Source organism: Dendrobates tinctorius, unplaced genomic scaffold (genome assembly GCF_039654945.1).
Source record: "Dendrobates tinctorius isolate UK_male_01 unplaced genomic scaffold, ASM3965494v1 ptg000069l, whole genome shotgun sequence".
In the NCBI taxonomy this organism is placed as follows: Eukaryota; Metazoa; Chordata; class Amphibia; order Anura; family Dendrobatidae; genus Dendrobates; species Dendrobates tinctorius.
In genome coordinates, this window is record NW_027361737.1 from 24,668,273 (window position 1) to 24,692,836 (window position 24,564).

General features: G+C 43.6%; 1 protein-coding gene across 5 annotated transcripts in view; it reads right to left on the bottom strand.

The window, feature by feature from the left end:
- Positions 1-223: 223 nt before the first annotated feature.
- SCLY (selenocysteine lyase) overlaps positions 224-24,564 on the bottom strand; it is a 75,055-nt gene continuing 50,714 nt past the window's right edge. For 4 of the 5 annotated variants that reach the window (XM_073581232.1, XM_073581230.1, XM_073581231.1 and 1 more), the window contains 8 exons: positions 15,211-15,338; positions 14,070-14,234; positions 12,413-12,519; positions 6,915-6,951; positions 4,545-4,628; positions 3,171-3,270; positions 1,967-2,042; positions 224-1,418 (listed from right to left, as the gene is read on the bottom strand). In XM_073581232.1, coding sequence (XP_073437333.1) covers positions 1,241-1,418; positions 1,967-2,042; positions 3,171-3,270; positions 4,545-4,628; positions 6,915-6,951; positions 12,413-12,519; positions 14,070-14,234; positions 15,211-15,338 — 875 coding nt within the window. In that variant the 3' untranslated portion in view covers positions 224-1,240. The remainder of the gene's footprint in view (positions 1,419-1,966; positions 2,043-3,170; positions 3,271-4,544; positions 4,629-6,914; positions 6,952-12,412; positions 12,520-14,069; positions 14,235-15,210; positions 15,339-24,564) is intronic. The other variant, XM_073581234.1, reaches the window with a different exon arrangement.

The following is a 24,564-nucleotide window of genomic DNA, read 5'->3' on the forward strand; positions in this document are numbered from 1 at the left end:
TAGAACTGAAAAAGAACCCACTGTGTAATCATCCTAATGGCCACCGGGGGCAAAACCAAACTCAAGCACACAGCTTAAGGAAAAAAAAAAAGGTTACATGTGCTTTTATCTGTCATGATCCAGCATGGATCATGACACAATCAAGCCAGGATAACAGCTTTTATGAATACCAGTTTGTTCTGAGAAATATGATTAACATATCATCTAATAACATGTAACAGCATTTCACATTCCTAAAACTTGACTTTAATTTCATCCGTTTTGCGCATTCATTTCTTCACAGCAGGCAAACAATAAAAAAGGAAGATATCTGAAACATTCTGCATACATGACAGTCCACAAAAATTTCAAGGACTTTTAAGCCAGTCATTTTGCAATGATTTTTCCCCGCTCTTACAGAATTCCAGAGGGAAAATCATGATACGCATAAATCATTTACTATTCATGTTAGGCCCCATAATACATGGTTTGCAATTTTTGGCTACTATGTGTATAGTAAGAGTGCAGCAAATGTTCAATGTGCTAGCAGTGCCCTCGCAGCAGAAATGAATCAATGATACAGTGCCTACTATGCATGGACAACGGGGACACTTCTACATATGGTTAATTTACATCGGTCCTTACTGGAGAATTTCCTAAAAGAGTTTCTAAAAATGAGTAAACTATCTAACCTCCAGAAAAGGAACAGAGAGAAATAAAACTGTTCAACATTTTTTGGACCCAGCCCCTTCTGTATCACACACCTGCAAGTACAGACAACATTGCAACATTGTACAGACCGGCTGCGGCTCTCCAGACCGATGTCAGTAGCCTGATCGGCATTGTAGGCTATACCAAGACTTTAAAACACGGATGTGTGAAACTGGCCTGAAGCGTAGAAAATGGGGGGGCAAAAGCTTACATTTTAAAGGGAGATTCCAGCTGATCATTAGGAAACTAGCTATTCGCTAGAATAAAGGATGCTAATAGCCTTGCACAGGTCTAGCTATAATTACTTGTCCAGCCTTTATCATTTTTATCGCAGCAATCTGAAGAAAATAAACTGACTGATACAACCACCATACAGAGGTGATTGATAAGATCTCCCAGTCCTCTCCACAGTACAGTTTACTTCCTACATATATAAGATTCTAATGTTACACCATTAGGTAGCCATTACACTACATTGGAAAGTCTCTCCTCTATTCTTAGTTTGGTCCTGTGCACACACATTGCTTCCTATGTTACACAGTGATGTTGGTCAGTTTTTCAACTCCTCCTTTTTAGGGTCTTCATTTTCCAGTTTTTGTGCCGCTTGTTCAAGATCCTTAACGATCAAATCCACATCTTCTTTTGTAGTTTGTGTGCCCACGCTCAAGCGAATGGCGCCACGTGCTGCATCAGGGGACACACCGCTACTCAGCAGCACATGGGACGGGCTGTTGGAGAAACACTGGATTTTAGGCAGTATGCTTAAGTTGAAAGAAGGTAGAAAAAATAAAGCAACATTGCAAAACTGTGCCATTAAAAACCTATTTTGTGTATATGTAGAACTGTGTCTCCATTGTAACAGACTACAAACAAACCCTCTTCAGTCTGATGAACTCATCATCCTCTTTTCCATCTGTACCATACATCTTGCTCACTTGTCAAGTAAAAACTCAGGGTTTTTCTTTTTTTTTTTTGTAGTTTGCCGACTGGTATAAGATCCAACAACTCTTACATTCTGGTGTACACCACAACTCAGACACATCAGTTGCTTGCTACCCTCCCCTATTGAAGATGCATGGGTCAGGATCAGATATCCCTTTTCTTTGCCAATTTATTAGATAACCCCCTGGAAAGAGATTTTGTCTGTCAGGGTAAAATTTGTGCCCTTGCATGCAAAACGTTTTTTTTTTTTTAAAAATCGATCTAAGTGGTAGAGTTTTCGTGCGGGTCCTCCTATTTTCTGCTAGTAATCTGTAGTGAGCTGTATATCACGTACCTGTCACCTCTGTCTGAGTGACATGCTGCTCCAACACTCGCCAAAAGATAATCACAGCGCGAAAGCCACTCACGGCCTGAAAACAAGAACAAGGATTACAATAAAATAACAGCTACCACTGCATATTTATGTAACATTACATGTAAATGACAACTGGACTAATGCGTCATTGCAAAGCTTGACCAACGGGCACAAGGACTTGTGATGGATGGCGATACAGAGCTTGTGCGGTCACTCATACATACCCAGAATTTGTGCAAAGCCTGTACAGCTCGAAGTGCCCCTTTGTATGTATTTTGGGATTGCCCCTTTGCACAGCACCATTCTGTACTTTACGGATTCGTCTCTGGGGTGCACACCATCAGGGCCATTCAGACCTGGTGCTTTATGAACTGTTTTAAGGCCTCTGTTTGGGTCACCGAGCACCGGTTCCTGTTAGGGAGTGAGACCATGTCCATTTGGGTCTGCTGCAGACTGATCCACAGCTTGCTCATAGACTATTTCATCTTGGACTGTCCAGATCTTCTTCCTCCCTCTCCCCTCAATGCGTGTTGCCCTTGGGCCTGCGATTTCCTCTCCATCCCATTAGCTGGACTTTACTTTCCTTCTTTTTTGTAGCATAGGAATACAACGTATGGTGTTGGTTTATGTGTACAGTATGCTATCTTCTTATGCTATGTACGACCAACGTAGAATAATTTATGCATTAGGTAGCTACATAGTACATTGTTTCTCATTTTTTTAAGCATTATTGCAATAAATTAAATGCCAATGACAGTCTGACTGTCCAACCTCGTTAATTGTACTATTTATTTTCTACTACTAGATGCATTTATGCCGCTATATTGTGCCTGTGCACACTCACCTGTTAAGCCATACCACTGGTATGTCCAGTGATTTACAGCAGAAGACCCTGGAGACCTTTTATACTGGCTTTCGTAATAAATCAAGTCTCGACAATCACTGATACCAGGAGAAGGTCCACTATTGAGACGGTGATCATCTTCAATCACAGCCATTGTGGTGGGTGTCTGTCTGGCTGTTAGGCCATGTTCCTGCCAGTTTATGTATGGGCATAGCGTAACTCTCCATGCACAATAACACATCAAGGCGCCATTACTACTTTAGAACCGTTAAGGTATGGTAAGGAAGTAAAAAAATCAAAACATAGGTAGGAAATGACTGACATACATAAAATGCTCACCAAGAACAGCAGGTCTAAGCAATGACACATTGCAGGTGTTAGGAAGACGCTCAGTGCCAGAGAAGTGAGAGTTAAACCGGATCTTATTGCCAAATACGATCTACAATATGAAAATATCTCAAAAGTCATAATCTGGGCTTGTATCACTGACAGATGCAGCAGAGTTAAGACCAGCTGCAAAGCTTTCGGTTAATATTATTAAAGCACCATTCCTGCGTTTTTTTTTGTTTTTTTTTAATTGCAGGGCTGGAGTGGTGCTTCTAATCTAAAGTCACTGACTCCAGTCTTATACTTACCAGGAGCTGTCTTCACCTTCTTTTGATGACGCTCCAGTCAATGTCCAGCAGTTTGTGACCTGACAGACCGCTCCAGTGTTTGCTGGGCAAGGGAGGTCACTTTTCAATGCAAATCTATAAAACCCTCAGTCTGGCTCTCAGACTTGCATTCCGAGCTTCTGACATAACTTATGACTTCTGGCCAGTCAGAAGTTGTGGTCACAAGACAGCGCTGTGGGACTGGCGCAGCGATGAAAAAAAGTTGAAGACAGTGGCAGATAAGAATATTACAACCAGGGATATTAGATTAGAAGCACCACTCCACTGCTGGGAAAAAAATGCTGGAGTGGCGCTTTAAAATGACACAAGGTAGACACATAGAAACTAGAATCTGCTCTCTACAGAAAAGCAACCTTTATAGGCTGATCCTGATGCAAATTTCCAGTCTGATCTCTGTTTTGGGCTTTTAGGTAGTTGGAAGCAGATTCTAAAAACGCAGGCAACATGTTATATCATAATTAGGGTTGATTGAATAGCTTTGGATAAGAGCTTATCCGAATAGCTATAGCGCTTACCAAATAGCTGCATCGGTAACCTGCATACCTGGATCGCTCCCGATAATCAGCTGTTCGGCGCCACAGCTGCATGTGTACCGGCTGTGTGACAGTCACAACCCATGCATGGAGAGCCCAACAAACAGGCACAGTCACAGTTCTTCTGTTAGACAGGTATTCCCTAGGTGTGGAGACTTGATTTAACTAATAGCTTTTGGGAGAGGATTGGCTTATTTGCATTTTTTTCCAAAGGGGCACTTTAAAAGAGACTCCATATACAGCAAGAATTCATAAGGATAGCCAGATCACGCCAGAGGGGGCCACCAAAGAAAATGTGGGTTATTGAAGGAGATTTTTTGTCTGTAGCCTGCCAATCCCTTTAAATACAATAATATTTAGGGAACGTAAAGTTTTTTGTAGATATTAATTGCGAAGTGTAAAAGGAATCACATACATGTGTAAATCTACTGTGAACCATACAATCATTAATAAAAATAAATCACATTTAATAATGGCTTTGTTCTGGGAATTGGAAACCAGCTCACCTGTAATCTCTGCTCCATATAGTCCCGAACACTTCTCATGTGATTCTCGTAAGCCGCACAATGTAAGCTCACCAACTCAGCAGCCTGCAAAGAAGGCAAGTCACAGAAAACTAACAAGTCAGGCTAAGTGCACAGGGGGTAGATTAGCTTAGGCCTGTTTCACACTTCCGTTTGTCAGTATCCGTCAAAATCCGCCGTTTTGCAAAAAAAAAACGGATCCGCCATTTTGCTTGGCGGATCTGTTTTTTCCCCATTGAGTTGCATTACCGGCGGATCCTGACGGATGGCCATCCGTTGGATCCGTTTTTTAGCGGATCCGCCAAATTTTTGGCATCCGCCGACATGCCCGCACGGAGCATGCAACATTTTTTGTGCTTCAGGATCCGCATTTTATAGTGCGCATGCCCGGGGGAAAGAAGTCAGCCGGAAATTTAACCCTGAATTAATTTCTGGCGGCCGCAAAAAAGAAAAATCTCTCTCTCTCTCAAAAAAGAAAAATCTCTCTCTCTCTCCTTTCCCCGGCTATGGTTCCTTTAAAATTCTTCCAACATCGGATCCGTTAAAAAAAACGGTCCGGTAGCATCCGTTGTCATCAGTACAGCAACGGATCCGCTTTCCGCCATTTTGGCAGTTTTAAACTGATGCTAAAAACTGAAGTGTGAAACAGGACTTACCGTTACTGGTCTGCCAGAAATGTCATTATTTGCATTGCAAAATGAAAAATCTTCATAGAACTTCTGCAGAAAATGAACTGAGATTTTAAAAAAATTTTGTATGTACTTTCTGCAAGCACATCTGTGTGGAAAAACTATACTAATTAAAGGGGTAATCCAGGACTATATACCTTTTCTACTGCAGACCTAAGAACTAACAGGCAGGTTGTTGATAACTACTTGCCTGTTCTGCCTAGCGCAGAATACAACGGTGATTCTGTGTCTTCCACTGACGTCAAGTCGACAGATCAATGACTTCTCTTCCGCTCTGTTGACAGGACACGACAGCTGATATCCTGATGATTGACCGCCGGTTCCCCGCTGCGTAACTGCGGGAAGCCAGCTGTCAATCAGCATGACATCGGCAGCCACACTCTGTCGACAGAGCGGCCCGGAAGAGGAAGATCTGCTCTGTTGACATGAAACAGCTGAATTGCTGACAGGAACAGTCAGTGACCGCTCTGAGCTGGAGAGTAAAGACAGGTAGTTGCTTACCAGTTAGCAACTATCTGTTAGTTTTTTTTTTTTAGCTCAAAGTAAAAAAAAGAAAATCTGTCCTGAATAACCCCTTTAAGCATTGTGTGAACTTACTCTATGAGAGGATAGACGAAAGACCCTCATTCTCTTTAGACTAACGTCGGCTGAACTCACCGACATTGACAGGTTCAGCCAACAGTCTTATGTGTATATAGGGCCCCCGACAGACGAAGTTGGGAAAGATATGTTGTATCATATAAAATGGTCTTTAAAAGGTTATTTTCAAGTTATCTCTTGAGCAGCTCAGAGCTTTCCAGTCTCTCACTTCCCAGATTTTTGCCAGGGTCGGCTCTCCTCCTCAAGTGACAGTTCTGGTGAGTAGCAGAGCTATAGTATTAGTAGAACTAGAAAGATCAGTAATTGTTCTACTGTAACACATTTAGTGGTTTGTTCGGGAGTGTATAGTGTTCTCACTGTATTTATACAGAGATAAAAGGACATTTGAACAAACAGCTCCAGCCACAGCCATTATTATCAGCACTGCTTTGGTAAAAGCCAATGCTGCAGGCTGGTGATTTTGCAAGATTTATTACATTCAGGTACTGAGAGATAGGTGGTGAGAGGTGAACAGCTAACTGTTGTATAGAAATTAATGAGCTGGAGAGAGGTGGCTGATATGTTAGGAGTTAACTCCTCTCCTGGAATGTAGCTAGTGCGTACACTCGGCCACAGTTTGTACAGGCTATAGTGGCCGAGCTCCACGGAAACTAGCTGAACAGTATGGAAGGAAAAAGCTGTTCCAGCATGAGAATGACAGCAAATAGAAAAAGCAGGTGAACTGCAAACTTGCATATTTTCATGATGCCTAACTAAAGCAATTTAATAACTTGAGAAACCCCTTCTAGACTGAGCAGAATTTTTAGATTTTTGTGGTCTGCTATCTCCCAGCAGATCCTATTTGGTCTACATCACATTTTGGGCCACTAGGCAGGCATACTGCCTGCGCCCACAAGTCTGATAAGCAACGGACATACTATATTTGAAGGGGCTGCATAGTACCATTGTGGAGGTCGCAGGGGTTGTACCTCATACTACATCAATGCTTTAATTACAGGAAAAATTTTTGATCATCAGCTAAATTTACAGTGAGATTTTAGAGAACAGAGAATATTAACCTCACCTTTCCAAGTCCTGCAATCATAGGTGTATTCTCAGTCCTAGGGAAGTGACAAAATCTTTATAAATCAGTAATAGTCCACCGAGTATTATCCAGCACTACAATGATCTCTAACCACATCTAGGTTACAATGTTAACCTCTTCACGCCGCAGCCCTTTTCATTTTTGCATTTCTGTTTTTTGCTCCCCTTCTTCCCAGAACCATAACTTTTTTTTATTTTTCATAGAATCATAGAATCGTAGAGTTGGAAGGGACCTCCTGGGCCATCTGGTCCAACCCCCTGCTCAAAGCAGGATTCGCTAAATCATCCCAGTCAGATGTCTGTCCAGCCTCTGTTTGAAGACTTCCATTGAAGGAGAACTCACCACTTCTCGTGGCAGCTTGTTCCACTCATTGATCACTCTAACTGTCAAAAAGTTTTTTCTAATATCTAATCTGTGTATCCTCCCCTTCATCTAATATCTAATCTGTGTATCCTCCCCTTCAGTTTCATCCCATTGCTTCTAGTCTTTCCTTGTGCAAATGAGAATAAAGTTGATCCTTCTACAATGTGACAGCCCTTTAGATATTTGTAGACAGCTATTAAGTCTCCTCTCAGTCTTCTCTTTTGCAAACTAAACATTCCCAAATCCTGCAACCTTTCCTCATAAGACAGGGTTTGCAGACCGGTCACCATTCTGGTCGCTCTTTTCTGAACTTGCTCCAGTTTGTTGATGTCTTTTTTAAAATGTGGTGCCCAAAACTGGACACAATATTCCAGATGAGGTCTCACCAAAGGGGAGTAGAGGGAAATAATGACTTCACGTGATCTAGACTGTATGCTTCTTTTAATACATCCTAGAATTGCATTTGCCTTTTTTGCTGCTGCATCACACTGTTGACTCATATTCAGTCTGTGATCTATTAGTATACCCAAGTCTTTTTCATATGTGCTGTCACTTAGCCCTATTCCTCCCATTCTGCATATGCTTTTTTCATTTTTATTACCCAGATGTAGTACTTTGCATTTCTCCCTGTTAAAAACCATTCTGTTAGTTGCTGCCCACTTCTCCAGTTTATTTAAATCTTTTTGAATCCTCTCTCTCTCTCCTCTAGTATTAGCTATCCCTCCTAGCTTTGTGTCATCAGCAAATTTAATCAGTTTACCCTCAATTCCTTCATCTAAATCGTTGATAAAGATGTTGAACAATACAGGGCCCAGGACAGAGCCCTGTGGTACCCCACTTGAGACATTCTTCCAACTGGATGTGCAATATGGCCATGTGAGGACTTGTTTTTTGCGAGCCGAATTGTACTTTTGAATTACACCATTGTTTTACCAGATCGTGTACTCGAAAACGTGAAGTGAAAAAAATTCCAGGGGATTCCGCACACATAGGAATGCATTGAGCTGCTTAATTTCTGTAAGTGGCTATGCCCTCCATGAGCAAAGTAAGCTGATCATTTGCAGATGGTACCCAGGGTCTGGAGGAGAGGAGACTGTCCTTCAGGCCCTGGGTACCATATCCCTGTTAAAAAAAAAAAAAAATTAAAATTGGCGACCCCCGCAGCGTTCTCAGGTCTCAGTGATGCTCCCGGCAAGTCCCGTTCCCAGTAATGCCTTGCGACAATGACCTGTGATGACGTAGCGGTCTCACGTGATGCTACGTCATCTGGGGTCACTGTCGCAAGGCATCGCTGGGAACGGAACTTGCCAGGAGCATCGCAAGGATCAGAAACGCTGCGGGGGACGCCGGAAGGTGTGAATATCACGAATTTTTTTAAAATTATTTTTAATATTATATCTTTTACTACTGATACTGCATAGGCAGCCTCAATAGTAAAAGTTGCTCACACTTGTCAAACACTTTGCTTGACAAGCGTGACCAACCTGTCAATCAGTTTTCCAAGCGATGCTACAGCTAATTACGCTTGCAAAACACTAGTTTTTCACGGGAATTGCTGCGGAAATTTCCGCAACAATTCCGCACGTGTGCACAAAGCCTCAAACTGACCTGCCATTATGATTCTCCAGGACATTACAAGTTCGTAGATACCAAACATGTCTAGGTTGTTTTTTATTTAAATGGTGAAAAAAAAATCCAAAGTTTGTTTAAAAAGAAAAAAACATTGCACCATTTTCTGAGACCTGTAGAATCTCCATTTTTCGATATTTGGGGCTGGGTGAAGACTTATTTTTTGTGTGCCAAGCTGACATTTTTAATGATCCAATTTTGGTGTGGATACCCCATATGTGGGGAAAAGCCACTGTTTGGGTGCATAGTAGGGTTCAGAAGGGAGGGAGCACCGTTTGACTTTTGACATGTCGCTTTTGGAGACCCCCTGATGTACCTAAACAGTGGAAACTACCCAATTCTAACTCCAATCATAACCCCAACACACCACTAACCCTAATCCCAACCCTCACCATAACCCTAATCCCAACCCTAACCATAACCCTAACCACACCCCTAAAACCCCACCCACTTTAATCCAACTCTAACCCTAATGGAAATAAATACTTTTTTTATTTTATTATTTTTAGCTAAGGAAGTGACAAAGAAGAGTTTGATTTACTATTTTTTTATTTTGATTACTGTGATAGACCTTATTCACAGTGATCAAAATGAACCAATAGGAAAAATTTCCTACTGTTGCCGGGTGGTGGCCGGCAGATCTCAGCAGGCGCACTGCGCATGTGCCCGCCATTTTTCCCCGGAAGATGCCGGCGGCCCGGGGGGACTTCACGGGGGGGTTGCAGGGACAGTGGAGGCACCGTGGGGGGAGGGGGGGAATAGGGGACCCCATTTCTCTCTCTTCCAATATGATCGCACATCAGAGGAGAAAGAAATTAAATGGAAAATCAGACTTTTTTTGTGGTCGCCGTTATACCGTTAATAACGGCAATCGCAACACCGGGGTCAGTAAAAAACGATCTGAATCATGTTCTCGAGTGTAGCCGAGATGCAAGAGAAATTCTGACTCTGGGGGGTGCTATACCCTTATTCCTCAGCGCCGTTAAAAAGCGGCGCTGTGGCATAAGTACCCTTAACTGCTGCCATTAAAAGGCGCATCAGCGGTCCTTAAGGGGTTAAGCGCTATTTTCTAACAAAAAGATTGCCAGGTCATTCCTCTCACTGAATAATATCCAACATGTTCATTGGCGATGAAAAGTTTTGAGGCGATTGTTACGTGGAATAATTGACTTAACAGCTGTTAGAAAGTGTCTAAGGATATCTTTCTTTACCTTTTGAGATTGAATCGAGGGTGTGACTCTGCTACCAGTGAAGCTTTTGTACAGTAAAATATTGAATTCTATAACCCACAAACCATTGGGCATTCAAACATTATACAACAGAGCCGGTTGCACAGAAGGCCACAATTTTAATATTTGCATCAAGGCTCCTATTTTTTTAATGCTCTGGGGTCAATGTACTGTATTTTTCGGACTATAAGACACACTTTTTTCCTCCCAAAATGTGGAGGAAAATGAGGGGTGCGTCTTATAGTCCAGATGTACCAGCTCTAGCTGTTGTGGACAAGTGGGAGAGCAGCGGGTCACAGAGGCAGGAGCCGGCGGGTGCAGCTAACTCCTGTGCCCACTGCTAAAAAGAAATGAATATTCACTGCATTCCATGCCCATGGGTGCGTAGGGCAATGAATATTAATTTCTTTTTGGCAGCACCCTGGTATGATTGGTACCATCCTGTTCCTGATATGATTGCTCCCATCCCAGTCCTGGTATGCATGGCCCCATCAGAAAATATTAAAAAAAAAATCATTACACTTACCTTCCTCCGCGCCTTCGCAGTGTCCTGCTCCGGTGCCAGCAGCTGCTTAATACTTGTAAACAGTGCATGGCAGGCTGTGCTCTGCTTGTGAGTAGCGCATGACGTCCCTGCCATGTGCTGCTTACAAGCCATAAAGCAGCTGTTGGCACCAGAGCCAGACGCTGCGAGGGAGAGGAGGAAGGCAAGTGTATTGGTTTGTTTTTTTTAATCTTTTCTGATGGGACCATGCATACCAGGACTGGGATGGGGCCAATCATACCAGGATAAGATGGGGCCATGCATACCAGGACTGGGACGGGGCCAATCATACCAGGATAAGGATGGAGCCATGCATACCTGGACTGGGATGGGGGCCAATCATACCTGGACAGGGATGGGGGCCAATCATACCAGGATAAGGATGGGGCCATGCATACCAGGACTGGGATGGGACCAATCATACCAGGACTGGGATGGGGCCAATCATACCAGGATAAGGATGAGGCCATGCATACGAGGACTGGGATGGGGCCAATCATACCAGGATGAGGATGGGGCCATTCATACCAGGACTGGGATGCTGCCAAGCATACCAGGACTGGGATGGGGCCATGCATACCAGGACTGGGATGGGGCCATGCATACCAGGACTGGGATGATGGCCAATCATACCAGGTTAAAGGGAATCTGTCTCCCCTTTTTTTGAATATGAGCTGCCGTCACAGCCATCAGGGGCTTATATACAGCATTCTGTAATGCTGTAGATAAGCCCCCAATGTAATCTGAAAGAGAAGGGAAAAAAAAAAAAAAAAAAAAAAAAGATTACTCACCCCGGCGTCCGTTCCGGTCCGATGGGTGTCGCAGTCCGGCTCCTCCCATCTACTAACAGTGACGTCCTCTTCTTTGCTTCCTGTCGTGGCTCCTGCGCAGGCGTACTGCTCTGCCCTGTTGAGGGCAGAGCAGAGTCCTGCAGTGCGCAGTATTCTGCTGTGCCCTCAACAGGGCAGAGCAGTGCGCCTGCACAGGAGCCACGACAAGAAGGAAAGAAGAGGACGGCGTCGTATGAAGACGGGAGGAGCCGGACCGGACTGTGACACCCATCGGACCGGAACGGATGCTGAGGGGAGTATACTCTAACTTTTTTTCTTCTCTTTCAGGTTACATCAGGGGGGCTTATCTACAGCATTACAGAATGCTGTAGATAAGTCCCTGATGGCTGTGACGGCAGCTCATATTTGAAAAAAGGGGTGACAGATTCCCTTTAAGGATGGAGCCATGCATACCAGGCTAGGGATGAGGAGGCATGCATACCAGGATGGGGATGAGGGCCATGCATATCAGGATAGGGATAAGGGGACCATGCATACCAGGATGGGGATGAGAGGACCATATTTACCAGGATAGGGAAGATTAATTAATAATAATAATCTTTATTTTTATATAGCGCTAACATAATCCGCAGCGCTTTACAGTTTGCACACATTATTAAGTACAGAATTGACCACATTTTTTGCTTGTGTTTTTTTCTCTTAATTTTCTCCTCTAAAACCTAGGTGTGTCTTATGGTCCGGGGCGTCTTAGTCCGAAAAATACGGTATTTAAAATGGAAGTCAGGATGTTGATTTTTTTTTTTTTTTTTTAGTAGAACAGTAAAGTAAATCATATTTTTCCATCATTAAAAACAATCTATTTCTGCATTGGGCTGACCCAACACATCCATTTTCCAGTTTACGGTGTATTTTTTTGCCTACCCTGGCCGATAATTCCGCTCCTGTCCTCCTCCACGTAACATCGGTATTAGTGGAGATTTGTTTCCTATTCCTTGCACATACAGAGCTCCAATACGAGGCCCATAAAACTGCAAAGAAATAAAAAAATAAAAATAGGCAGCATATAATGTGAGCCAATAAAAAACGCATAAGAGAAACAGCAAGCGTTCGTTCATAGAATGTAGGTGACTATAAGGCCATGATCTGATATACAGTATTTGGTCAGTATTTTAACCCAGTATGTGTAAGCCAAAAGCTGGAGTGGAACAATCAGAAGAAAAGTATACTAGAAACATGTCACCACTTCTGTATTTATCACCCACTCCTGGTTTTGGCTTATAAATACTGAGGCAAAAAATGTCCAAATAATGAATGTGTCCTACTGGACAAATTATTACTATTGGGAAGTAAGTCACAGAAAAAGCGCTAGTGGCATTAAAGGGGTTTTCTATTTTCGGCTAACCCGTTTCCTGGCTGCAGTTTATTTTATTTTGTTTAAACTGTATTTTACTCACCCTCCCCACGACCAGTGCTGTCACTACTCCCTAGTGTCGGTAATTACCTGTAGCGCTGCAAATCAGTATCCTCAGCGACTCCTAGTAGCTTATGCCATCAACTAAGGCAGAGGTTCTGAGCTCATCTATAGGCTGCAGCGCTGGCTACGTGACACTGGAATCAGCGGCGGAGCATGGACCCATGGAAGATGAGCACAGCAGCTTGATTTATTAAAATAAGCTGCAGTTGATTGACCGGGATTTTCCGTAACTGGAAAACCCCGTTAAAATGTTTAGCTGTCATTTTAGAAAACTTCTGTAACAGACATTTTGATCAAAGGGGTCCAGGTGCTGAGGACAAGGACATTCTTAATACCATTTAGAAAAAAAGATTTACAGCTTTGTTGTTCAGTGGTGAAAACATCCAGCAAATGAATAATAATGTTAGTATAGTGTTCTACACAGGGAGCCAAACCTGAAAGAAACATGTTACATGTTATGCACGGCTAAATATAAGGTTGTCAAATCCCTGCATGTGTTGCGGCTGTCGAACAGCCATGAGACACGAAGCAGCGGCAACTCGATCATAGTATTAGAGCACGCTGAAGATATTCTATTAGCACTCAAGCATGCTCAGATAACACCTTATCCAAGTACACTAGCTTCATCACTACTGATGACTACCTATCTTTGGGATAGGTCATCAATGTCTGATTGGATGAGGTCTGACACTCAGCACCCCCACCAATCTGCTGTTATCAATGATAGTGTCGCCAAACGGAAATAGTGACTTGTGGAGCTGGCTGTCTTCTAATAGTGGCCGCCGCAGAGTACTACACATTTAACTCCTATTGATTTGAATAGCAGGTGGGTGTGCAGTACCAAGCCGCGGCCATTACCAGAAGACGGAGCAGCTGTGCAAGTTAGTACTTCCGGCCAGAGGCACTCGCCATCGACATCAAGAACAGCTGATCAGTCGGGGTGCCGTGACGGATCGCGACCGATGAGACACTGATGACCTATCCTAAGGATAGGTCATCAATAAAAACATAGTGGACAACCTCTTTAATACCACAGTACTCGGTTTATCAGCCAGAGGAGCAGAGGTCTGAGAATTATTATACGATATGACAAGTTCTCATTACCTTGTGTCCTACAATGGTCAAATAATGGACTCCCAACTCTTGAACATCAACACTGATCTTGCCCAGAGCTTGTGCAGCATCTGTGTGTAAGAGGATGGGAGGAAGACCCTGGGCCTGTCGCTCTTTAGAAATCGGCACCAAGCGTTGGGATAATTCACCGATGGGCTGCAAGGAGGAGTCAGAGTTACCCAAAATATATACCGCACACATGAATGAAAATGAGCAAAATTACAGTATACGGACTTTGAATTAAAACAGAAAACATTCAATCATATATGCTTCAGACAAAAACCTAACTGTTTAACCCTTTTCTGCTGCAGACTTTTTTTTTTTCACTTTTACTTTTTCATCTGTGCCTTTCAAAATCCATAACTTTTCAAATCTTCCAGAAAAGTAGTCATGTTTTTTTTTTTAGAGCGACGAGTTGTAGTTTTTAATGGCAGTATTTTACTTACTACATAATATATGGGAAAACATAAAAAAATTAGTAGTGTGCGAAAAAAGCCCCCAACAATTATGCAATTGCCTTTTAGGTTTTGATTTTTTGAGCGTTCACCGTGTTGTAAAAATGATATTTGATCTTTAGTCTATGGGTCTGTACAATTCGAGCAACACTACATTTAGGCTATGTGCGCATGTATGCAGAAAATTTCTGCATGAAAACTGGACTCCTTCCCAGAAAACGTGCGTTTTTTATGCGGTTTTTCCACGCGTCCCCAGACACAGAAAATAGCTAAAAATGCGGACTTTTCCGCAAAATTAATGAGCATGCTGCGTTTTTTAACGCAAAGTGTTTTTTCGTGGAAAAAATGCATCAATGTGCACAAAAAGTACAAAATGCATTAAAATTAATGGGAAGCTTCTTTTGAACGATTTTTAAGTGTTTTTGCCGGTAAAAACGCTTAAAAAACACGAAAAAAAACCGCTTACGTGGGCACACAGCCTCAGATTGGGTTTTTACTAATTTGAAAAGTAATTGTGAAAAATAATAGCAGAACAGCACATGATCTCCGATTTGGGACCTTTCTACTTTCAAATTCGGACAATAGGTGTAATTTGTTTAATATTTTCTTTAACAAAATAGTACAGAATTTCCTTGCACTTTTGGCTCATGACTGTAGTCTTTCAATAACTCACTCACCATGATGACCCCAGTCTCATTATTTGCCAGCATTACTGAAACAAGACAAGTGTTTGGCCGAATGGCCGAAACAACATCATCAACCTCCACACGTCCCGACGTGGTAGAGACAGGCACAAAGGTTACCTCTAGATTAAACGGAAAAATAAATGGTAAAATACCGCACAATATTAAGAGTTACATTCTACTAATGCCTCATTATCAGAAGTAATTAATGCTCGTTCATACAAAAATGCTGGCATTTACATACAAACCATTGAAAAGGTAACATACATAGTTATTAAGGTTGAAGGAAGACTTTAAGTCCATCTAGTTCAACCCATATCCTGTCCTAACTTGCCCTAACATGTTGATCCAGAGGAAGGCAAAAAAAAAACCCATGTGTCAAATAGTAAGCTTCACATTGGGGAAAAAAATTCCTTCCCGACTCCACATACGGCAATCAGACTAGCTCCCTGGATCAACGCAATATTACGGTAACTAGTGTATATACCCTGTAATATTATAGTTTTCAAGAAAGGCATCCCGTCCCTTCTTAAATTTTAGTAGGGAATCACTCATTGCAACATCATATGGCAGAGAGTTCCATAGTCTCACTGCTCTTACAGTAAAGAATCCGCGTCTGATTATGCTTAAACCTTCTTTCCTCCAGACGTGGAGGATGCCCCCTTGTCCCCGTCACAGGTCTAAGGCCTCATACTCACTGGCGATTAAAAAAACGGTCCGATTTCTAGACTGGAAAAAAGGGTTGAGTGTTATGCCAGTGTCATGCGATTTCTATGCGATTTTTTATTTTTCCATCTGTTTTTTTTTCCCAGCCACTCTTTTTCTACAGTCATTTACAGGACCATTTACAGTGTTCTATACCACAGAATAATGATGCATCCGTTAAAAACGGATTGAAAACGGATGGTCCATTTTTTTAATCGCACCCATTGACTTCTATTGGTGAAAATCGCTGCAAATCGCATGCTGCGATTTTATTCTCAGACCGATTTTGGCTGAGAAAAAAATTGCAAGTGAGATGTCACCCATTCACTAACATGGGCCAGAGTGCAATCCGATTAAAAATCGGATTGCAATCGTCCGATTTTATCGCCAGTGAGTATGAGGCCTAAGAGTAAAAAGATCATTAGAAAAGTCTTTGTACTGTCCCCGCATATATTTATACATTGTAATAAGATCACCCCTAAGCTTTCATTTTCCAAACTAAATAACCCCAAGTGTAATAACCTGTCTTGGTATTGCAGACCCCCCAGTTCCCTAATAACCTTGGTCACTCTTCTCCGCACCTGCTCCAGTTCAGCTATGTCTTTCTTATACACCGGAGATCAGAACTGTACGCAGTGTTCTATGTGTGGTCGCACTAGTGACTTATATAGAGGTATAATTATGTTCTCCTCATGAGCATCTATGCCTCTTTTAATGCATCCCATTATTTTATTTGCCTTTGCAGCAGCTGCCTGACACTGGCCACTAAATGTGAGTTTGTCTTCCACCCATACACCCAGGTCTTTTTCAGTGACAGTTTTGCCCAGTGTTTTACCCAAGTGCATGACCTTACATTTATCCCCATTAAAGCTCATTTGCCATTTATCAGCCAAAGCTTCTAGTTTACATAAATCCTCCTGTAATATAAAATTGTCCTCCTCTGTATTGATTACCCTGCAGAGTTTAGTGTCATCTGCAAATATTAAAATTCTACTCTCTATGCCCCCTACAAGGTGATTAATAAATATGTTAAAAAGCCGGCCCAAAACTGACCCCTGTGGTACCCCACTGCTAACCGTGACCCAGTCCGAGTGTGCTCTATTAATAACCACCCTTTGTTTCCTATCCCTGAGCCAGCTCTTAGGGTCTGTGCACACGGTGCAGTTTCTACTGCGGATCCGCAGCGGATTTGTAGAATGTGCACATGCTGCGGATTTTTCCGCGCGGTTTTTGTGCGGAAAAAAAAAGCAGCATGTCACTTGTTTTGTGCGGTTTTGCTGCAGTTTTCCACCTGCTCCATTCAACAAATCCGCAGGTGGAAAACCGCAGTAGAAAACCGCACAAAAACGGCAGTAAAACCGCAAAAAAAAGAAGAAATCCGCAGGAAAAATGCAGGTCATTTGACCTGCGGATTTAGTAAAATCCGCGCGGAAAAATCCACGGGAGGTTCCGCACCGTGTGCACATAGCCTTAAAGGGAATCTGTCACCCTTTTTTGACATATCATATAATGATATCATTCAATTGTGTGTCACATAAGGATTCTCTTAGTACTTTTTCTTCCCCCTGACCCCGCACCTTTCATGCATAAATACCTTTTTTATATCGGTTCAGATGTATGTAAACTGCCGTGGTCCGGTCCAATGGGCGGGGCTTATTCACCTGCTCCCCCCTCCCTGTCTTGCTCTACACAAGAAGAAATGCGTAGAACAAGACAGGGAGGGGGGGAGCATGTGAATAAGCCCCGTCCATCGGACCAGACCGCGGCAGTTTACATACATCTGAACCGATATAAAAAAGGTATTTATGCATGAAAGGTGCGGGGGTCGGGGGAAGAAAAAGTACTAAGAGAATCCTTATGTGACAAACAATTGAATGATATCATTTTATGATATCTCAAAAAAGGGTGACAGATTCCCTTTAACCCACTTACACATATTTACCCCATCCCCATTGTTCTCATTTTATGTATCAACCTTTTGTGTGGCACCGTATCAAAAGCTTTTGAAAAGTCCATGTACACCACGTCCACTGCATTCCCTTGGTCCAGTCCAGAACTTACCTCTTCATAAAAGCTTATCAGATTAGTCTGACAGGAACGGTCCTTTGTAAACCCATGTTGATGTTGGGTCATGAGGTTATTCTTCTTCAGATACTCCAGTATAGTATCTCTTAGAAAACCCTCCAGGATTTTACCCACAGTTGAGGTTAAACTAACTGGCCTATAATTTCCAAGTTCAGTTTTTGTCCCCTTTTTGAATATTGGCACCACATTTGCGATACGCCAGTCCTGTGGTACAGACCCTGATATTATGGAATCTTTAAAGATTAAAAATAATGGTCTATCTATGACTATACTTAATTCCTGCAGTACTCGGGGGTGTATCCCATCCGGGCCAGGGGATTTGTCAATTTTAGTGATTTTTAGACGCCGCTGTACTTCCTGCTGGTTAAGCAGGTAACATTTAATGGAGAATTTTTACCCCTGATCATGTTATCCGTCATGGGATTTTCGTAAATACTGTTGAAAAAAGTCATTTAGCATATTGGCTTTTTCCTCATCCACCATTTCACCCAGACTATTTTTAAGGGGGCCAACGCTATCATTTTTTAGCTTCTTACTATTTATGTAGTTAAACAATATTTTGGGATTATTTTTACTTTCTCTGGCAATGAGTCTCTCTGTCTCAATCTTTGCTATTTTGATTTGCTTTTTACAGACTTTATTTAATTTTCTGTATTTATTTAATGCCTCACTACTACCTACTTGCTTTAATTCTCTAAATGCTTTATTTTTTTCACTTATTGTGCCCCTTACAGCTCTATTTATCCATAGTGGTCTCCTCCTATTTCAGGCATGTTTATTCCCATACTGTATATATTGTGCACAGGTCCTACTCAGGATGCTAGTAAACGTCTCCCATTTTCTTTGTGTATTTTTATATCTCAGGATATCGTCCCAGTTAACTGCACCAAGATCATCTCTCATCCATTGGAAATTTGCCTTCCTGAAGTTTAGTATCCTTGTAACCCCTCTACTACACATTGTATTAAAGGATACATGAAAACTTATTATCTTGTGATCACTATTACCCAAGTGACCCCCAACCCTTACATTTGATATGCGGTCTGGCCTGTTGGTTAATATTAGGTCTAGCAGTGCCCCCCTCTTGTTGGGTCCTGAACCAGTTGTGAAAGATAATTGTCTCTCATAGTTGTCAAAAACCTATTACCTTTGCTGGAACTGCAGGTTTCGGTTCCCCAATGTATTTCAGGGTAGTTGAAGTCCCCCATAATAATGACTTCTCCTTGAGTCGCTGCTTCATCTATTTGCTTTATGAGGATATTCTCCGTTGCTTCCATTATTTTTGGAGACTTATAACAAACCCCTATCAGTAATTTATTATTTTTCCCCTCCCCCTTATCTCTACCCACAGGGACTCTACATTTTCATTAGATTCATATATATCATCACGCAGGATGGGTTTTAAGGATGATTTTACATATAGACACACGCCTCCCCCTCGCTTGTTTGTACGGTCATTTCTGAACAGACTATAGCCCTGTAAATGAACCGCCCAGTCATGGCTCTCGCCCAGCCATGTCTCAGATATTCCCCACCAAGTCATAATTATGTTCCAACAACATTAACTCCAATTCCTCCATTTTGTTGGCGAGGCTTCTGGCTTTAATATACATGCACTTTATGTATCTCTCTGTACCTATATTTTTTCTTAAATTATTAACTGTTCTAACCCCACCCCCCATGCCACCCCCACCCCCAATTTCATTATTTGTGCCCAGGTCTCTATCTGCACTGTCTTCCCCTCCTATAAAAGGAATACCCTCTCCCCGGCCCTAGTTTAAACACTCCTTCAACCTTCTAGCCATTTTCTCCCCCAGCACAGCTGCACCCTCCCCATTGAGGTGCAGCCCATCCCTAGCGTAGAACCTGTAGCCAACTGAGAAGTCGGCCCAGTTCTCCAGGAACCCAAACCCCTCCTTCCTACACCAATTCCTGAGCCACTTATTAACCTCCCTAATCTCCCGTTGCCTCTCTGGCGTGGCACGTGGTGCAGGAAGTATTTCCGAAAACACCACCTTGAAGGCCCTTGGTTTAAGCTTGCAGCCTAATTCCCTGAAATCATCTTTAAGGACGTTCCACCTGTCAGGAACACCGCACTACACTCGCTCACTGAGCCAGTGCGCATGTCCTGAGTACAAAAACCGTGCTCAAAGATACCTATGGAGCAGGGCAGCAGCGGTGACAATGCGTGCTTCAAACTATCAGGACCTGAAGAATGTGACTGCTGGGGGCGTGGCCTAAGCTCCACAGAGCTAGGAGCTGCAGGGAAACTCCTAGAAAGGTAATTACGGGACAAGTTACCAAGGGGCATAGACAGGGGCAGAAACCAGATCAAGCCGGGGTCAATGCACGAGATAGCAGGACAGTACCAAAGGGTTAGACAGAGTGGAAAGTCAGGATGTAGCAATAGATCAGAAAACCAGAACGGCAATAGACGGTACAATAGGGGCAAACGGTAGCGGAGTAACAATAGCCAAGCCAGGAGGTCAGAACCAGAGAAGACAATAGTACCTAAAACGTGAGACGGAGTTCAGAGTGAGGGGACAGGCAGGGTCATACACGGGAATCAAACAAGCAATGCAGTACACACACACCAGGGGGGTCGGTCAGACACACAGCCAGAATAACAGTATAGCTGACAGAGAATGCTAGTCTGGAGTGATTATAAAAGAGAGGCCGGCAAAAGTTAACCCTGTGAGAACAGGACATTAACCATGTCCTAACCATGACAGTACCCCCCTCTTAATGGGGGGGCCACTGGACCCCCAGGTTTCTCAGGGTATCTGGCATGAAAAGCCCGCACCAGTCGATCAGCGTGCATCGAACTGGCCGGAACCCACGACCGATCCTCAACGGAATATTCCTTCCAATGGATAAAGTACTGAAGTCTCCGGCGCACCCACCGCGAATCAACGATGCGCCCTACCTCGTACTCCAGTTGACCCTCTACCAACACTAGTGGAGCCACAGATGAGGGATCTTCTCTAACTGTCCCCACAGGTTTTAATAGGGACCTGTGTAAGACGTTAGAGATTTTGAAGGAGGTGGGCAACTGTAATCTGTATGCCACCGGGTTGATCACCTCAACAATCTTGTATGGGCTAATAAATTTGGGGCCCAACTTCATAGAGGGTATTTTAAGTTTGATGTTACGGGTGGACAACCAGACTTTTTCCCCCACTGTCAATGCAGGAACCACCCCCCTCCTCCTGTCTGCAAATGTTTGAACTTCTTCTGGGCTTTCCACTGCACCTCCTTCCAGACAGTTTTTAATTGTTGTACCATCCCCTCGGCACCAGGGCAATCCGAATCCATACGGGAAAATTCCCCAAACTGCAGAACAAACCCATAATTGACCTGAAAGGGAGACTTTCCGGTAGACTGATTAATCCGACAGTTGAATGCAAATTCTGCCTTGGGTAATACCTCACACAAGTTTTCCTGTCTGGAGGAGGCCAGGCATCTCAGATTCTGCTCCAATGACTGGTTGGTGCGTTCAGTTTGCCTGTTGGATTCCGGGTGATAGGCAGAGGAGAATGACAACGTGACCCCCAACTTCATACAAAACGCTCTCCAAAACCTGGCCACAAATTGCACACCCCTGTCCGACATCACGTTCACAGGCACTCCAAGCAGTCGAACAATGTGCTGTATAAACAAGCGGGCCCAAGGTTTCAGCAGATGGTAATGCAGGTAATGGCACAAAGTGGGCTTGCTTATAAAATCTATGAACCACTACCCATACCACTGAGTTGCCCTTGGAAGGTGGAAGATTAGTGATAAAGTCCATGGACAGGTGTGTCCATAGTTTATCCAGAATTGGCAAAGGCACCAATTCCCCACAAGTATTCACAAACCTTTTTATATCAGTACCCATAGAGGGCCACCAAAAACCCCTAGCTACTGCTCCCCGGGTAGCTGCAATACCAGGGTGTGCACTTAACACAGAATCATGAAATTCTTGAAGGAATGTGGGACGGAATTGTTCGGGTATAAACAATTTACTTGGGGGTTTATTCCTGGGAGCTTGTGCTTCCAGAATCTCTCTCTGTAACTCAGAGGTGATTTCGGCTACAACCACTCCCGGTTGAAGAATGGAGGAAGGAGGTTTTGGAGGGGACACAGAATCAAAACTTCGGGATAAGGCATCTGCCTTTACATTTTTAGACCCTGGTCGGAATGTGATGGTAAAATGAAATCGAGACAAAAAAAGTGCCCACTGAGCCTATCTGGGGGTCAATCTCTTAGCAGACTCGATATAGGCCAGGTTTTTATGATCAGTGATGACCATAATGGGATGAGCAGCCCCCTCCAAAAAATGCCTCCATTCTTTGAAGGCCAACAACTGCTAACAATTCCCTGTTACCGACATCATAGTTTCTCTTGGCAGAAGAGGACTTCTTAGAGAAAAAGGCACAGGGTTTGAGGTTAGTCAGGGTAGAGGGGGCCCTTTGACAATACTGCCCCCACCCCCACCTCCGAAACGTCGACCTTGACGATAAAAGGTCTTGAAGAATCGGGTTGTACCAACACAGGGGCTGTAGTAAAACACTTCTTTAATGTCAGGAAGGAATTTTTTGCGGCCACGGACCAATTTTTTTACATCTGCCCCTTTAAGAGTGAGGTCCATCAAGGGTTTCACCACCTGCGAGAACCCTTTAATGAACTTCCTATAATAATTAGTGAAGCCCAGAAATCGCTGCAACCCCTTCAGGTCATGTGGCTGCACCCAATCTGTAATGGCTTGAACCTTCCCTGGATCCATGCGGAATCCCTCCCCGGACACAATTACACCAAGAAAAGATAGTTCTTGCATAAAAAATGAGCACTTTTCCAGCTTAGCATACAAATGGTTTTCCCGGAGTCTCATAAGAACCGTACGCAGATGGTGCAAGTGTGACTGTCTGTCCTCAGAGTAAATCAAGATGTCATCCAGGTAAATGACTACGTAACATCCAATCAAGACAGAAAAAACAACATTAATAAAGTTCTGAAAAACCGCAGGAGCGTTAATGAGGCTGAAGGGCATAACCAGGTTTTCAAACAGCCCCTCAGTTGTCAGGAACGCTGTTTTCCATTCGTCCCCCTCCCGAATCCTTATAAGGTTATAAGCCCAGGGCCGCACCTATCATATGCCAAGTTGAGCTATTTGCCTCAGGCGGCAGTGCTTCCTGAAGACAGGGGGCGGCAGAGCGGCTCCCCTGTCAGATAACGTGGTGCCGACTTTCCCTGTAACCCCTGCTGTGTCACATGTCTGACTCCAGCAAGGAAGTTTTTCTGTGGGCGGAGTTTGTGCTCTGTCCCGTTGTCTCTATGGAGTCTGCTCTGTGACTGTATGGTCTATGGAATCTGCTCTGCGTTCCCGCCTTTCATCTTCCCCTCATCAGCATCTGAGTGAGTCCAGACATGGAGCATCTGTTACTGTATGCACAGTTCCGGCCCCAGTGAAGTGTATATACCCCAGTGTCTGCCCCAGTGATGTGTATATACCCCAGTGTCTGCCCCAGTGATGTGTATATACCCCAGTGTCTGCCCCAGTGATGTGTATATACCCCAGTGTCTGCCCCAGTGATGTGTATATACCCCAGTGTCTGCCCCAGTGATGTGTATATACCCCAGTGTCTGCCCCAGTGATGTGTATATACCCCAGTGTCTGCCCCAGTGATGTGTATAAACCCCAGTGTCTGTATATACCCCAGTGTCTGCCCCAGTGATGTGTATATACCTCAGTGTCTGCCCCAGTGATGAATATACCTCAGTGTCTGCCACAGTGATATATGTGTATACCCCAGTGTCTGCCCCAGTGATCTGTATATACCCCAGTGTCTGCCCCAGTGATGAATATACCTCAGTGTCTGCCCCAGTGATCTGTATATACCCCAGTGTCTGCCCCAGTGATCTGTATATAGCCCAGTGTCTGCCCCAGTGATCTGTATATAGCCCAGTGTCTGCCCCAGTGATCTGTATATACCCCAGTGTCTGCCCCAGTGATCTGTATATACCCCAGTGTCTGCCCCAGTGATCTGTATATACCCCAGTGTCTGCCCCAGTGATCTGTATATACCCCAGTGTCTGCCCCAGTGATCTGTATATACCCCAGTGTCTGCCCCAGTGATGGGTATATACCCCAGTGTCTGCCCCAGTGATCTGTATATACCCCAGTGTCTGCCCCAGTGATCTGTATAAACCCCAGTGTCTGCCCCAGTGATGTGTATATACCCTACTGTCTGCCCCAGTGATGTGTATATACCCTAGTGTCTGCCCCAGTGATGTGTATATACCCTAGTGTCTGCCCCAGTGATGTGTATATACCCTAGTGTCTGCCCCAGTGATGTGTATAAACCCCAGTGTCTGCCCCAGTGATGTGTATAAACCCCAGTGTCTGCCCCAGTGATGTGTATAAACCCCAGTGTCTGCCCCAGTGATGTGTATAAACCCCAGTGTCTGCCCCAGTGATCTGTATATACCCCAGTGTCTGCCCCAGTGATCTGTATATACCCCAGTGTCTGCCCCAGTGATGTGTATATACCCAAGTGTCTGCCCCAGTGATCTGTATAA